This window comes from Diabrotica virgifera, chromosome 8 (assembly GCF_917563875.1).
Source record: "Diabrotica virgifera virgifera chromosome 8, PGI_DIABVI_V3a".
In the NCBI taxonomy this organism is placed as follows: Eukaryota; Metazoa; Arthropoda; class Insecta; order Coleoptera; family Chrysomelidae; genus Diabrotica; species Diabrotica virgifera.
This window is the reverse complement of record NC_065450.1, coordinates 46,317,833-46,331,494: the sequence shown is the minus strand read 5'-3', so window position 1 is coordinate 46,331,494 and position 13,662 is coordinate 46,317,833. Positions and strand designations below refer to the sequence as shown.

General features: G+C 33.1%; 1 protein-coding gene across 1 annotated transcript in view; it reads left to right on the top strand.

Moving 5' to 3' along the window:
• Positions 1 to 13,397, top strand: part of LOC126889949 (protein stum-like) — a 226,238-nt gene extending 212,841 nt beyond the window's left edge. The window contains exons 6-8 of the mRNA XM_050658703.1: positions 1,845 to 1,971; positions 9,026 to 9,220; positions 13,180 to 13,397. Coding sequence (XP_050514660.1) covers positions 1,845 to 1,971; positions 9,026 to 9,220; positions 13,180 to 13,280 — 423 coding nt within the window. The 3' untranslated portion in view covers positions 13,281 to 13,397. The remainder of the gene's footprint in view (positions 1 to 1,844; positions 1,972 to 9,025; positions 9,221 to 13,179) is intronic.
• The last annotated feature ends 265 nt before the right edge of the window (positions 13,398 to 13,662 follow it).

Genomic DNA, 13,662 nt, shown 5'->3' with positions numbered 1-13,662 from the left:
TCCATTACTTTCACACCAAGGTAAGTAAAATCTTCCACTCTGTCAACTGTATATGTAATCTTTCTCCCCTTGTATTTTTATAAACTCTTCATTGTCTTGCTGCGTATCACCCATTATCATGTATTTAGTTTTCTTTTCATTTATCTTTAGGCCAAACCTATTTGCTTCTTTTTCTATCTTTTTCACAATTCTTTTCAATTCTTTCTTTGATTTTGCTAATATTGTTAGATCATCCGCAAAAGCAATACATTGATGATCATTTTTAAATATGGTTTCTTCCATTCTTATGTTGCAATTTCTCATTATTACTTCAAGAACAAGATTGAACAACGTGATTGACATCGGGTCACCCTGCCTGAGTCCTTGTTTGGTTTCAAAGTCCTCTGAGATGTCTTTCCACACTACTTCGCTTTTCGTTTTTGCCAACGTCATTTCAATCAAGCTAATCAATTTTTTGGGGATTTGTAATTGTTTCAGAGCACGGTACATTTCTTTTCTATTTATACGATCATATGCCTGCTTGAAATCTACGAACAGCGCATACAGGGTGGTTTTGTACTCATAGCAATTTGCTTGTAATTCTTTTAGCGTGAAAATCTGGTCTGTTACCGAACGGTTGGATCGAAAGCCTGCCTGGTACTCTCCCACAGTATCCTCCATGTATTCGTTAAGTCTTCCACGTATGCATTGTGCTATTATCTTATACCCTGTCTCTAGGAGTGCTATTCCCCTATAATTTTCACATGTTTATTTATCTCCTTTTTTATGTATGGGGCAGATTCTAGCCAGCATCCAGTCATTTGGCATTTTTTCCTCTTCCCATATCTTTTTCAGGAGCCAATATAGTTGCTCGTACAGTTGTTCTCCTCCTGCTTTTAACATTTCAGATGTTATTTCTGTCGCTCCTGGACTTTTGTGGTTTTTAAGTTGGCTGATTATATTCATCACCTCTTGTTTTGTTGGCGTCCCCACTATCGTATCGTTTTCTTCCATGTTCTGTATTATGTCCATCTGGTCCTCTTCAACATTTTAATAGCTCTTCGAAATAATTTTTCCATCTTTCTACACCTGCGCTGTTTCACTTATTAGTAATCCTTCTTCATTCTTAATATAGATGCTTCGACTCTGATATACTTTGTCCATTCTTTTAACCTATTGGTAAAATGACCTTATTTCTTTAGTTTGAAATTTTTCTTCAATTTCCTTTAGCTTATCTTCTTTCGATATTCTCTTCTTTCTCCTACGTTGTCTTTTCATTTCCCTTCTTGCGTCCCTATACACATTTCTGTTATTCTCATTCTCTTTTAATAGCTTTATTTGTCTAGCTCTCCTAACTGCTTCAGCTGCTTTTTCACATTCTTCATCATGCCAGTCATTTACTTTTCCTTTTCTCATTGTACTGTTTAGAACTGCATCATTTGCCTTCATTACTGATGTTTTTACTTTCTCCCATCTTTCTTCGATTTCCATTTCTTGTGCGCGTGTTGCCAGTTCTATTTCTATTTTCTCTTTATATTTATCTTTTACTTCTTCACTTTTCAATAGGGTCGAATTGTATTTTCTCGTATCTTCCGTTCTTTTCCTTTTTCCCTTCCCGGTCGCACCCCAGTTTCTCATGCATGTCACTCTTACTAGGTAGTGGTCTGAATTGCATTCTGCTCCTCTGATGCTTTTTATTTTTGATATAAAATTCATGTCCATTTTTTCTATTACTAGATGATCTATTTGGTTAATTGTTTTACCGTGTGAAGTTGCTATACCTACTGTTAATATTCAAAAGAGATAAAACATACACTTAGTCTAATCCGAATTTTTTTTATTAATTAAAATGTAATTTATTTTAGGATACCCGTCCAAAAATAGATATGAGTTTGGTAGAACATTCATCTCATATGAAAGCAGCTATCCCAATATTACCGATATGTCTAGCTTGGTTTTGCCTGATTTTAAATTGTATAGGACCTGGAACAGGTAATACTCTTGTAGTTTTATTATATTAATAAAAATGTAGTGATATTATTTACTCATGAAAAAATACGTAAGTTTTATTCGAGACATTTTTTCGAAATATTGATAGATAGGGATATAATCAAAATAAAAGACGATTTATTCTTACAACCCAGGAAAATTGTGGAAAGGGTCTAATATGTCGAGAAATACACTTCTAAATAAAACACAATGACAATCGAATTTTCAATATTTTTCAAAAATCTATCGAATGACACCAAACGTAACCTCACCCTATCACCTGTGGGTGGGATAGAAGGCAACTTTGAAATATTTAATAGGAACTCTCATTTTTTATTGCAGATTCTGATTTTACAAAACATTCTTAAAAAACTTTTAAAAAAACTAGTTTACCTTTTCACGTAGAATCCTAATCTGTAAAGAAACATGTTGTCCCCTCTTCACCCCCGGTGTGGGAGTACAAGGTCATGTTTGGGACCTTTCGATAGATTTTTAGAAAATATTATAAACGTTTTTTTTTGTTTTTCGTTAGGAAGTGTATTTCTGCAGATGTTAGACCGTTTGTATAATTTACCTATTAGTCCAATCATTTGGTAGTTTTACCTGGAAAGTTTTCCGGAAGTTTTTAAAATTGGTAGTTTTATGGATTTCGGTATGCTCATTTCGAATTTCAACTTTGCTACCTCGTATCTCCGCCGCTTGCGCTGCCATATTGAAAAAATGGCCCCCAATAACAGTTTTTTAGAAAAATTTCCTTTCCGACGCAAAACGAAAAAAACATTTATGTACGAAATTAAACTAGAAAAGATTTCCTACAATTTACCTATGTGTTTCTAAATTTTTTCATGAATTCAATCGTTTTTGGCGTACGCGCACCGCAAAGTAGGTACATTTCAATCTTCTTCTTCAGGTGCCATCTCCGCTACGGAGGTTGGCAATCATCATAGCTATTTTAATTTTTAAGGCAGTAGCTTTAAATAGTTGTTTTGAGCTGCATCCGAACCATTCTCTCAGATTCTTCAGCCATGAAATTCGTCTTCTTCCGATGCTTCTTCTGCTATCTATCTTTCCTTGCATTATGAGTCGCAGGATGCCATACTTCTCGCCCCGCACCACATGTCCGAGATACTGTAGTTTTCTTTCTTTAATTGTAAGTTCAACTTCCTTCTCTTTACCTATTCTTCTCAGTACTTCGTTGTTCGTAACTCTATCTATCCAAGAAACCCTCATAATTCTTCTATAGGTCCACATTTCAAAGGCGTTAAGTCGTCTCATTGTCTCTACATTTAACGTCCATGATTCCACTCCATAGTATAGTACACTGTATACGTAACATTTTGTTAGGCGTACTTTAAGAGCTTATGTTAAATATTTGCTACATAGGACCTTTTTCATTTTCATAAAATTAGAACGTGCTTTTTTGATTCTGACTTTGATTTCTGCAGTGTAGTCATTATTTTCTGTTATAAGTGTTCCTAGGTAAGTGTCCTTTTTTACTCTTTCGATCTGTTGGCCCTCTACTATTAAGATTTCGTTAGTATTATGGTTGTTTTTACTAATTTTCATAAACTTCGTCTTTTTGATATTAAGCGAGAGTCCGTACTCCCTACTACACCTTACTATTTTACTCATGAGTCTTTGCAGGTATTGCAGGTATTGTAAACTATCGGCTATTATTACTGTATCATCTGTATATCTGATGTTGTTAACTAAGAATCCATTTACTCTTATGCCGACTGTTTCATCTTCCAGAGTTTCTCGCATTACCTCTTCAGAATAAGCGTTAAATAATAGAGGTGATAGTTTGCAGCCTTGCCTGACTCCTCTCTTTATTTCAATTTCTTCAGATGTTTCTTTTTCATTCTTACTATTGCTCGCTGATTGTAATGGAGGTGTGTTATTAGTCTTAAATCTCTTTCATCTAGGTTTTTAGTTTTCAGAATTTCCATGAGTGGATCATGTTTTACTTTATCAAACGCTTTATTGTAGTCTATAAAACAGACGTAAAGAGGACGGCTAACATCCAAACAGCTCTGTGTCAGCACGTTGAAAAAAATAATGCCTCTCTGGTACCCATACCATTGCGGAATCCATATTGAGTGTCACTAATATCCAGCTCCAGTTTAGAGTGTATTCTGGCGTGGATAATTTTCAGCAGAATTTTCAAGGTATGTGACATTAAGCTTATGGTTCGGTAGTCACTGCATTCTTTGGCATTCATTTTCTTTGGCAAGCACACAAATGCTGATGTCAACATTTCTCTATGGATGATTCCCGTAGTATAGATAGCGTTGAACAGTTCCACTATTATGTCCAGGTTTTTCTCGTTGGCCAACTTTATCAGCTCGTTAGGTAATTCATCTGGACCAGCAGATTTATTGGTTTTCATAGAGTCTATTGCCTGACTAACCTCTGATTTGGTTATCTCTGGGCTCACATCTCCGGTTTGGCTATCTACGGATCTACTAGCTTCTCTCTGGTCATGAAATAGTTCTTCGATGTACTCTTTCCATCGTCGTAGTTTTCGTTCTGTCTCCATTATAATATTTCTATTTTTGTCGAGCAATATACTTGAGGTTCTTCTATTTCCTATTCCGGGTAGTACTTTAACTTTTTTATGTAGGTTGAAGTTGTCATATTTGTTTTGAAATTCTTCTGTTTCTTTACATTTTTGAGAGAAGTAGGTTTCTTTAGCCTACCTAATTTTTCTTTTTATTTGGTTTTGAAGCTGTTTATAGCGGGTCTTATTGATGGTATTGTTTTTTCTTCTTTCATTCATCAACTCTAGAATTTCTTCCGTCATCCATTCTTCTTTCTTACATTTGGTTGTTGTAAATACTTTCTTACTTGGCTCTAATATAGAGGCTTTAAAGAATTGCTACTGCTGTTCGACGTTGCAATTATTTCCTGGGTTTCTGTCTAGATTTGTGTTGAATTCGTGTTTCAGATTTTCTCTTCTGACTTTAGTTTCTGTATGTTAAGTTTATGCTGTTGCGGCTTTTTTTTTTAAATTGAAACCTAGCAATAAGAAGACTGTGATCAGAAGATACATCTGCTGCTGGATATGTCTTTATTGCCTGAATTGAGTTTGGAAATCTGTGTTTTATTATGATGTAGTCAATTTGATTTCTGACGATTTTGTTGTCTTTGTCAGCTGGAGATTTCCATGTATAAAGGCGTCGCTTAGGTAATTTTATAGACGTTTTAAAAAAAACTCATTTACACATCAAATGTAGGTAGAGTAAGCGCGTTTTTTTATTGTAGTTTTCCCTGCAAGCCTAATCTAAATGTTATGCATTTATATAGAAACATATTTAGCGCAATCTTCTTCGCTTTGCTGTTCCTGATGGACCAGGTTGTTACGACTTGGTCCTGAGCATCGATAGAGATATCGCAGACTGAAATTTCGTCCGCATCATCTGCGATGCGATTATCAGACTCATCACACGCCTCTTCGTTTTCGATTTCATCGAAAGCTTTTTCAAAAAGAGTCGCCGTTTCTTCCTCTTAATTATAATTATATGATGGAATATGCGAATTATCATAAGTACCACTTAGACCGATCTACTTAGACTCAAAAATAGGAGTGAGGTTACAATAATTACCATCAAGCTGAAAATTGGCAGGATTGTTCAAAATACCATCATAAATGATATCTAAAAAGTCCTCATAAATCCGACCCGAGCTAAAAAAATTACGCTGGGTCAAAGGTCACCAAATATGGTTTTTAGCGATTTTCAGCGAAACGGTAAGTTTTATCATAAAATTAGTTTCAACAAAAAATGTAGATCAGATAATTATCTATAAAAAATATCTGAATACTTTTTTCGTAAGAGCCACCGTTTTTGAGATTTTTTGCAATGTTATTGCTCAGAAAATAATAATGATACAGCAATTATGTGGAGACTACATGAAAGAAGAACACTTATATTTTCAAATAATTTAAAAAATCAATCAAAGGTCATTTTTGTCATTCCGAAAACATTTTACTAAAGTAGTCATTTTTGGCTGAAAAGCAATTTGAATAAATTTGTTAATATTGACTGTGGAGTAAATCTACTTTGGGATTTCAAAAGCTGGAATTTTTACACGAATTTTCAAAAAAAAAACTTTTCGCCTAGATTAAATGCGGTCAAAATTAGCCACTTTTATTATTTAATTCACAGTTACTTCTATATACATAAAATTCTCCTGTAACAGTGTTAGTTACCATACTCCTCCGAAACGGCTAGACCGATTTTTATGAAATTTTACACGTATATCCTGTAGGATTGAGAATAGGTTTTCATCTATTTTCATACACATAAATTATAAGGAGGGTTAGCCCCCTGACATTTTTTTTAAATTTTTTTGGACAAAATTACCTACCTTAATTTTATATTGTGTAGAATTAAAAAATACACATACACCCCTTAATTAATTTTCACTCTTCTATCACCAACCCCCATTTTTTAATAGCCGTCTATATATTTACATCTATAAAATTCTCCTGTCACAGTGTTAGTTGCCATACTCCTCTGAGACCGCTTGACCGATTTCTATGAAATTATATATGAATATTCGGTAATTCTTAGAATCGGTCGTTATCTATTTTTCATATCCCTGAGTCATAAGGGGGGTTCCCCCTAACATTTTTTAATGTTAGGTGGGGATATGTGTACATAACGTACTCTACAAGACTACGAGTAGATACAAATTGAAAACGTTATGATCAAAATCCATCAACAAACTCCGGAGATAATAATAGCAGAATATGTTTGAATAATTAATTTCACTTTTTGAGTGCACGGATTTTAATAATTCCCCTCCACCGACCACGAATCGATTTCGTTAGGACGTAATTTTTAAAGCTTTGTTAACCACTTTGCTGATATTCAAAGTTTACTCAGACTTTTACATATAAAGTATATACCTTGATCTTTAAAATGGCGCTAGTTAGGTTGCTTAATTGTTATAAACAAAGTAGCTGTGAAATAAATAAAAGAAAGTAACTAACTTTGACCATAATTAACCTAGGCGAAAAGTTTTTTTTTTGAAAATTCGTGTAAAATACCAGCTTTTCAAATCCCAAACTAGTTTTAATCTAGAGTCAATATTATTCAAATTAAACAGTTATTCAAATTGTTTATAAGCCAAAAATGATTCTACTTTAGTAAAATGTTTTCGGAATGATAAAAATTACTTTTTATTATTTTTTTTATATCTCTTGAAAATATAACTATTCTTCGTTCACGTGGTTTCTACAGAACTGCTATATCATTCTTATTTTCTGAACAATAACATTGCAAAAAAAAGCTCTTTGGGATAAACAAATGGAATAAAATTTAAATTAATTGACGAATCGTCTTAAACTTTTTTGTGCATTATATGGACTGTTTGACTTAACTTTTCATGCAATATGAAAGTCTGAAGGCTATTTTCGCAAAAGTTATAGCAAATTTTTTATTTTCAAAATTTTAGTTTTATTTTGAAATTTCCGAAGCAACAAATGATCGGACCAAAATTCAAAAATTGCCATTTTAATCTTTGTTCATCTACTAAAGGGTATCTTAAATGTGGCGATTTAAACGAAAAAACTGACATTTTTGACACTTATTTGTTAATAACTAAAATTCTCGTCCGAACTGTGACGGGCATTTTTGTATTTATAATGTATTAGGTATATAGTACCCAAAAAAAAACCATTTGCAACCTGGCTGCTCAAGTGTCCCGAACATGGTATATTTTTGCCTTATTTCCCTGGTTTATGATTTCATTTTTCCTTGGTTAAATAGTGCACATTTTGTATTACAGCTACAGCCACTGAAGGCATGCAAAAGTAAAATATGATTTTTTATCTATGATATTTTATCTGCAGCTGTTTTGTCTATGATATTTTCAGTGGAATATATTTTTTGGGAAATTTTTCCTTTTCCTGGTTTGAGAAAGTACACGTTTGATCGCGCAAAAGCTTTGAAAAGAATCCGAAAATCTATATCTTCGCCGACCACTAATACGGTATCGAATGCTGGTGAAACATTTATTGGTGAAACTAATACAGTATCGAATGCTGGTGAAACATTTATTGCGGTATTTATGATTAGCATATCCGCATCTTCCGTGGCTTGTGAGAACATAAAATTTTCCCCTTCAAATTTTGTTTTCAACATTTCAATGAGGCGGTTCTTGTTCACATTATTCCCCAAGAGTTGGAGAATTCCAACTTGTGACTGTGACACAGTTGGAATCATTATCTCATCAAAACGTATGTGTACTGAAGCAGCTATTCATGATCGTTGGGATCGCTCCGCGTGTTTGGTACTACGGTTGGCTACATCTTCAGGATATACGTCAAATACGATTATGGCATTGGACTTATATTTCGAGTAAGTGATATAGTTACCGCAAATAAATGAAAATGGTTCACTACACGTGAAAAAACACGTAGTGGTGTAGATGAATAATATTTTGTCACGCTGGTACGCTAATACCATTGATTTTACAGAAAAAAATATAAATGCATAAATTGTAGGAAATTTTTTCTAGCTTAATTTTAAACCTAACGTTTTTTCATAAAATGCGTCGGAAAGGAGATATGTATTCCCAGAAAACTATTATTATGCGCCATTTTTTAATATGGAGATACGAGGTAGCAAAGTTGAAATTCAAAAAGAACATACCGAAATCTATAAAACGATCAATTTTCAAAACACCCGGAAAACTTTCCAGGTAACCCCCTTTTTTACCAAATGACTGAAGTATGACAATAAATCGTTTTTTTTTTCGAATATAGCGCCATCTATCAACAATGAGAAAAAATTTTTCTTATAAAAGTTACTTTATTTTTTATGAGGAATACAAATCTGCAATAAAAAAAAATGGGGATTCCTATTTAAGACTTCAAAGTTGCCCCCCTCCCCGCTTTAGGGGGTGTGGTTGTGGGGTCGTGTTTGGTGTCATTCGATAGATTTTTGAAAAATATTTAACTCATATTCACTTTTTTGAGCGGCTATAGAGACAAATCCCGAAACAAATTAAGACATAAAATATGTATACATTGTTTGTTTTTTATTTTCAGGCACTGTTATAAGTGGAATACTCAATCTTTGTATTGGCATACCCAGATTTTCTCAGAAGGACGGAGCTAAGTCAAGATTTGGAGCTTTTCTAATAAATTTAATTATAGGTTTCAGCCAATGTTTCACTGTACTATTCTGTCTTGTTGGATGGGGCTGGTCAATATGGTGGGGTATTATAATGATAAAGATAGCAAGTAAGTAGAATTTATTTTTATGACATTTAAAGACTTTAAAGAAAGTGTATTCTTTCGATATTTGCGTTATTTTCTCATTTCACTGAAAACTGGTAACACACACGCTTAAATTCTTAAAGTCTTCTAACACTTCTTACATTAAAACACGATTAATTTATAACATTTTTATTTAACCTTAGAAATTCACATTTTATACTGACTCCTTAAAATCCAAATTACTCTTATACTTATACTATTTCGCCCCCTTTGAAACGCTTCCGGAACCCCGAGGAATTTTTTCAGCAGCGTTCGTACAGCTATATTTACGAGTAGATTTATTCATTGTAGTTATTAAAAACCATTTGACATACCCTTGTCATACTTGGTACAAATGTAAGTACTGTAAACCCTACTAAATTGTATTATACAAACGTTTCTGGCTACTACCAGAGGCGCACGACGGAGGAAAATGAATGGTTGACCCTTCCCAAATTCTACGCCACTGGCAGAATTTCTATTTTATTGCAATTTTTTTATTCTCCAACACTTTCCATGTAAATAATATACTACTCATTCGTAACGATAAAGTCATTAGTTTTCGAGATATTTGAAGTTAAAAACGAAGGGACAACTTCTTCTTAACTCAAGCGAGACTCGTTAGTCTCTGGCACTTGGTCATAAGACCTTTGTACCAAACCCTGTTCTTCTCCTTAAACTTTAATAAGTCCTGTGACCTCAACGAAGGCCAACAGTTTTCTTATTGGTAGTTTTAGGATGGTAGTTTAGATGGTTGTATTGATAAGCATCACGAATGCGCAGTTGCTTTATAGGGCTTTTAATAGACTCTCGATTATTTCGAGCTTCTGTCATATCTTGTATAATCTGTGTATAATATGACAGAAGCTCGAAACAATGAGAGTCGATGAAAAGCCCTATTGCACAACATAATTCCAATTCAAAAATGAAAGTGCCATATAAATAATCTTAAGTAGTTACTGTTGGAACGTTTTTCAGCACATTTTAGTTTATTGTTTTAATATTGTATTTCGTAATAAATATCAACGTATTTATAAACTGTTATCTACGGTATCATTTTTCTCGGATTATAGGACGCTCAAAAAGACTAAAACAAAAAGAACAAATGTTAAACAATGATAATATAGAAGAAGCAGAAGCTTTTAGAAGAGAAAAGAAAGGCTTTCGCAGAAATTGTTTAAATAAGGCTGCATTTTTACGACTTGTAAGGAGGTACGATATGAAACATTACACAGGTATTTTAATACACAGGCACTACGTATCTAGTTTAGTAGTATATATCCATTCAACCAGTAGAAAGCACAATACCTACATAGACATTTTTTGAAAAAGTAGTCACCCATTGTTAGAGCCTGTATTTTTGACTTACAAATGAGTATCTAATAATCTGCTTTTAGTTAACATATTTCACTCATTAATGTATAAGTCCTTGGGACTTCAGCAGACCTAATATATTGATGCTCTTTGTCAGTAACTGATCATTTGTCTTTGTCAGTAATGAACCTGTCATTTGGCCCTGGCCTGTAGACCACATTGAACCATCCCCAGTAAGTTCTGTGAAAGCTACCATATTATGCTAAAGGATCCTCTGTAAAAACATAATTAGGGTATTGAGATATATTTGAGACAAATATTTTTTTACACTATTACCATGTATTCTATAAGCACTCTGGTGTTATACCTCTAAAAAACGCCAAAGCCTTAAATATGATAGGTGGCAACTTATGCACCTGTCAACAACAGAAATGTTTCAACAAGACGAGCTTCTTCAACACCTCCAACGAACTTGAACTAAATGAATAGACGTTTATATTATGAGTAATAAAACCAGGTACCAGTGATAAAACAACAATATGATGATATTAATACTACTTTTTTCCCGCACAAAGAACAACACAAGTATGCCTTTGAAAATACCAGAGAACAAAAATCAATGATCGACTATATTATTTCTAGTAGAAAGCTACTCTTTCCTCAAATTATTGTGGATGTAAGGGGACTAACATTGGTAGACATAGGAAGCGATCATAAACTTATTTTGTGCAAAATCCGAATGAAAACAAACTTATACCATGAAAATAAAATCTCAGAATACACCAAGATTTTTTTCCACTATAAAAACCTATTGTGAAAGACCACATGCGAATAATTTTAAGAGTGAATTCTTTTACCGCCACCGTTTTATAATAATGCATTGTTAGACGAATAAATGACCGTTTTGGAGTGTAATTTTCAGGGGCAACTCCGAATTGCATAAAAATTTGGATTTAGGTTCTACTTACTCTCCACTTCAAAAGTTGAATTTGTGCCGTTGGTTGCTTTTACTTGGGGGGTGACAGTCACCCCCTCTCGGGGGGTGAAAAACACGTGTTTAAAATAAGCCCGGAAATGGATTGATTGACAGATTATAAGCAATTTTGTTGTGTAAATTATAAAAAAGCAAAAAGACTGGTGTCTCAATAAAGTCTACAAATTGAGTCAAAGCAAAGTTGTAGCTCATAAAAAATACGTTCTTATTCGTCTAATTCCTAATCGAATAATTCAACGCGAAATCACCGAAAAATTAAGCACTTTTTGGGAAAAACTTATTAACATTTTTAAACCATCTAAAAAAAGCTTTATAATTGTTTTTTACAAAAGTTTCTAGCATCAAAAATGAACGAGTTACACTGAAAAAAAAATGATGGCGTCCTTTTTTGGTAAAAAAAAAATCGTGAAAACCTCCCACTATTTAGCACCCTAAATAAAATTAATCGTTACCGCTTTACCATTTATTTTAACTGTATGTGTATTTTTTATATGATCTGTAAGTTTGATTGGTTTAAAGTGCTTATTTTTGAAAAAATTTGGTTTTATAGTAAAAAAAATTTTTCTAAATATTTTTGAAAAATTTCTTAATTTCAAAATAACTTAAAAAGTATTAGTGATAAGAAAAATCTTAAGGAGTAAAAAATGTAGGTTTTACTATTATGTATAAATATGCTAATTTCATTTTGTTTTTCCGTTAGATAAAAATTGGTTAAGATATGGCTGTTCAAATTTGCATACACTCGTGATTAGTGACCCGTTATAGCTTTTTCAACTATAACCCTTTCAAAAATAAGCATTTTAAACAGATGAGACTGGCAGATCATATAAAATATAAAAGTAAGTACATTGGTTGTGAAGCGGTAGTGATTAATTTCATTTGGGGAGCTAAACACGGGGAGATTTTCATGATTTTTTTACCAAAAAATAAAGAGGGCCAACTTTATTTTGAGCGTAACTCGCTAATTTTTAATGCTAGAGACTTTTATAAACAATTAAAATAAAGTTTTTTATAAACACTTAAAAAAGTTTGAATGGGTTTTTCCCGAAAAGTGCTTAATTTTTCAGTGATTTCATCTTGAAATATTCGATTTGGAATTAGACGAATAAGAACGTATTTTTCATGAGCTACAACTTTATTTTTACTCGATTGATAGAGTTTACTGATACACCATTTTTTTTCGGCTTTTTATAAGCTACAATTTTGCTAAGGATATTTTTTCGATCAAATATTTACTTTTTGTGTTATTTACGAAAAACCATCTAAAAACGTAGTTTTTTTGTCGAAAAATAAACATTTTCAATCTTAAATCATTCGAAAAGTATTGACTTAAAAATCTCTACAGTACAAAAGTTGCTTAAAATCAGCCAATTTGTCCATTTCCAGTCTTATCTTGAACATATGTTTTTTCACCCCCGAGAAGGGGTGATTGTCACCCCCCAAGTAAAAGCAACCAGCGGCACAATTTCAACTTTGAAGTGGAGGGTAAGTAGAACCTAAATCTAAATTTTCATGCAATTCGGAGTTGCCCCTGAAAATTACACGGTATCGCCGTATTTCCCGTTCATTTACTGGGCTATGTTGTTAAGACTATTATCTATGGAACGTTAAATATCAATATTTTTCTTTTTTACAGGAAAACATAAACGATTCAAACAGTTAGAAGCAATAGAAGAGGCCACTACCGTACCTGGAACAAATGCAAATCCTCGAACAAGGGACCCTCCGAAACGTTAAAATAAAACAAATTAATATCTCTAATTGCTAGGGTAAAGGGCTAGTTGAATATGTTGAATTGATTAGCAAGAAAAATATTTGAGCTTTACTTTTTATTTACTTCTGTGGGGGGACGGGGGTCTACAGATATTCCCCAAATTTTAGTATGTTATATGTATGTATGTATATGTATGTGTATGTATATGTATGTACTACAAAAAGAAGGACTCTCTGAATTTATTCAGATTTTTTTGAGCCCAGTGGCCCCTTCTCTGAGCCTTAAAAAGTCCAAATATTGCCTTTTTTAACGCTATTTGAAGAATTATTTCTCGGGTGCCTCCTCACCAAAAATAATATAGTAAACATCATTTTTTAGCTTATACTACGTACTTCTGCAAAAAAT